General features: G+C 36.2%; 1 protein-coding gene across 1 annotated transcript; it reads left to right on the forward strand.

Annotated features, from left to right (window-relative positions):
* Positions 1–1,575: 1,575 nt before the first annotated feature.
* On the forward strand, positions 1,576–2,079 carry LOC123460270 (transmembrane protein 14C-like). Its single transcript, XM_045148405.1, has one exon. The coding sequence runs from the start codon at positions 1,576–1,578 to the stop codon at positions 2,077–2,079; it is 504 nt and encodes a 167-aa protein (XP_045004340.1).
* Positions 2,080–3,903: the final 1,824 nt, after the last annotated feature.

A 3,903-nucleotide genomic window follows, 5' to 3' on the forward strand; every position in this document is an offset into this window, starting at 1 on the left:
TTATAACTTTTTTCAATGATGGTGTGGTGGGCATGTGACTGTATGGCCCCCATAGCCTCAGGGGTTTTTGAATAAGATAGAGCTTGCAACCTGAGTCTGCAGTGGGTTTTTGCATACTAAATCCAAAGATCCAGAAGTAGGTAATTTTCTGGCAGAGAAGAAAGACTCCCATACTATAATAGCTGTATATAAGTAGCCCTTAGAGCTAATGGACAGACTAGAGTCTCAGAAGCAAAACAATTATCAGTCCTCAAAACATGGTCTCAAAGTTTATTCTTTGCTGTATTATCTATCTCACATCTTTCTATCACCTTTCTTCTCTGATCATAAGCAATGGGGGCTAGTCACCTAAGACCCATAATCAAAATTTAAACTCCTAAGCCAATTAGAGCTAGCTAGTTTGTCCTTCTTAATTAAAGAGGAGATCCTTTTTATTATAGCTTCTATAGATATTTATAGACATACAATATATTTATTCTTTCTTCACAGAAAAAAAAACTTGAATATATATGACCTCTTATGTGTTCTCTCTAGTAGTTTTTTTTCTATTTTAAACATATTCTATGACTACAATAACTTTTGTCTATATTTCTGCTGATTCATATCTTTTTTAATTGACATATTTTTATAATTTTTTTCAATGATGGTGTGGTCCATATTATACAACTTAGCCATGGTTTATTAATGGAAATTTGAACTCAGAAGGAATGCAAAAGACTGAATATTATGAAAGTTTTCATCTGGCATATGACAATACATTAAACTTAGTGACTATTCTGCTCAACTACTTCCAAAAAAAATCCCAGGCCTGATTTCATGGCCCTACCTTCAATTTGATTGCTGGAAATTCCACCCAATACTTTACAATATTCTAATCTGTTAAAAGTTTCTGGAGCCTAGTATGTGGCTCATCATCTTAACATGAGGCTAACATGTGAAATCACCAGAAAAACAAAACAAAAATATGTACCCATAAACAAACAAAAATATTTCTGTGTGTAGTTTCTTAGAGTTTTCAATGGGAAAATGAAAAAGTACCATTTGTCGTTACTACACTGATTTTTTTTTTGTTCTTCTGCATTAATTAGATACAATTGTGGGGCTGGAGAGATGGCTTAGCAGTTAAGCGCTTGCCTGTGAAGTCTAAGGACCCCAGTTCAAGGCTCGGTTCCCCAGGTCCCACGTTAGCCAGATGCACAAGGGGGCGCACGCATCTGGAGTTCGTTTGCAGAGGCTGGAAGCCCTGGCGCGCCCATTCTCTCTCTCTCCCTCTATCTGTCTTTCTCTCTGTGTCTGTCGCTCTCAAATAAATAAATAAATAAATGCAAAAAAAAATTAAAAAAACCCAAAGAAAACAAAACAAAACAAAAAAAAATATTTAGGGCTGGGGAATAGCTTGTGTGTTAAAGGCACTTGAGTGCAAAGACTGCCAGCCCTGGTTCAACTTCTCAGCGCCTACATAAAGCCAGATGCACAAAGTGGCTTATATTTGTGAAGTCTGTTGAAGTGTCAAGAGGCACTTCTGTGACCCTACTCTCTCCCTCTCTCTTCCCTCTCATTCAAATACACAGAACAATGCAGAAAGACACAAGCCCACTCGTGCCTTTACATTATTTTGGCTTTGGCTACGCAGCTCTGGTGGCTACTGGAGGGTTCATTGGCTATGCAAAAGCAGGTAGTGTGCCATCGCTGGCTGCTGGGCTCTTGTTTGGGAGCTTAACAGCACTGGGTGTTTACCAGCTGTCTCAGGAAACCAGGAATGTTTGGGTTTTCCTAGCCACCTCTGGGACTTTGGCTGGCATTATGGAAATGCAGTTCTACAACTCTGGAAAATTTATGCCTGCAGGTTTGATCGCGGGCGCCAGTCTGCTCATGGTTGCCAAACTTGGAATTAGTTTGCTGAGCACACCGCATCCGTACGTAACGTGCCAGCTTGGACCCAAGAAGAAGGGTAAATCTGCAGACTTCCCCTATTTTCACTGTATCAAGAGAAAGATGGGCGGCCCTGACATCTTTACACATCATACTTACAAAAGCAAAACAACAAAAATGACACTGAACTTGGTGGAGGTAAAATGAGCTATTACAATTACAGTTGCAGCCTTTGAGAGGTGGTGAGCTTCTGACGTAAGATCTAAGGTCGGATTCCTGTTTGATAGGGTCGTCTCCCTCTGCTGTTCCAGGTGATGACCGCATTGCGGGCTCTAAAAGCCTCATGTCCTGCCTAGAACAGTGTGAAAAAAGTCTTTGGGTGAGATTTAGGATGTATGACTTTGCTCATCTGAGAGCACAGACCTGCTATGAAATTGTATTAAACGAAATATCAGTGAAAATAAAATGTAATATAAATAAAATAAAATGTAAATAAACATGTTTTAAAAAGGGTACTTCCTTTCTACACATAAAATGCAGTTATAAAATTAAATTAACATTGCATTTATTGTAACTTCAGTAAGTTTCCACAACTTCAAAGTCATGTATGATAAAATGATGAAATCATACTCTTAGCTTGAATATATATTCTTATGTATCGAAACTAAAGTTAGAGTTAGTACAAAAGTTCTTGGAAAACAAATACAAACAATAGGAAATGGCTATAACATAGATTTTTTTATTTAGTGAAATATTTAAATATTTAGTGATGGTGAAATATATCATCACTTTGTATATATCAAACTATTCTTATATTAATAATAGTAAACCTAACTATTATTAACTATAAAATAGAATAATAATCTATCAATTAACAATTAAACTAAAATTTAAATCATTCATTAAAATTCACTAGAAAAGCACAGTAATGAGCTTAAAATGAAATTACAAATATTTGTTTATATCACATTTTATTATTTTAAATTTACATTAATGTTGCTTTAAAATTTTTATACTAATTGCATGAAAACTTCAGGATTATAAATTTTATTTTTCAATTTAAAATATATTCTTTTCTTTTTAATTTTTTATTGAGAACTTTAATATATGAACTATTATAATTTTGTCTATTATCCATTATGTTATCATCTTTGGTTCTTCTCCCCCAACACCATTACAGTGAGAGCCCCTCTTGTTCAAGGGAGTCCTTCCTCTGTTTTGTTATTGAGGATTTAAGTATATGAACATACTGTAAATTGATCTTGTTTCTATACCATTATCCTCTCTTTTCTCTCTTTCCACCTCCTGCTGCCTTCATTCTAATGAGGAGCCTCCTTTTTCTAGGCAGTCTTTTCTCTGTTTTATTGTCTCATTCCATTTTTCCTTCTATGTCTTCCATGTCAAAATGGTGATGGGGAACTGGAGAGATTGCTTAGTGGTTAAGCACTTGCCTGTGAAGCCTAAGAACCCCGGTTTGAGGCTGGATTCCCCAGGACCCACCTTAGCCAGATGCACAAGGGGGCGCATGCATCAGGAGTTCCTTTGCAGGGGCTGGAGGCTCTGGTGCACCTATTCTCTCTCTTTCTCTGCTTCTCTCTCTCTCTCTCTGTCACTCTCAAATAAATAAATAAAAATGAACAAAAAAATTGTTGATGGGTTTAGAACAGTGCAGGTCTTAAGGGGTGGGTAACTCCTATGAGGCCATGAATGTTTTTGGTTCCTGTGGGGAGTGTAATGCTTTACAGTATGCCTCCCCCCCCCATCCTGTGACTCTTACATGCTTTCCACTCCTTCTGAAATGTTCCCTGAGTATTGGAGGACATAATAGACACTGACTTAGTATTAAGCTCACAGTTGTCTCCTATTTGCTATTTGTTGAATTTTGAGTCTCTTCACAGTTGTTGCCAATTCACTTTTCTAATTTTAAAGTTATTCATTTATTTAGAAATGTAATTTATTTTAACTTTGGTTTTAAATTTACCTTATATTTTTATTTTAATTATAAATTATATATGAGAACATAGTGTGCAT

Source organism: Jaculus jaculus, chromosome 4, assembly GCF_020740685.1.
Source record: "Jaculus jaculus isolate mJacJac1 chromosome 4, mJacJac1.mat.Y.cur, whole genome shotgun sequence".
Taxonomy (NCBI): Eukaryota; Metazoa; Chordata; class Mammalia; order Rodentia; family Dipodidae; genus Jaculus; species Jaculus jaculus.

Excerpts from the sequence above, each read along its gene's own strand:
- LOC123460270 (XM_045148405.1), top strand. The coding sequence starts at position 1,576 with ATGCAGAAAGACACAAGCCCACTCGTGCCTTTACATTATTTTGGCTTT.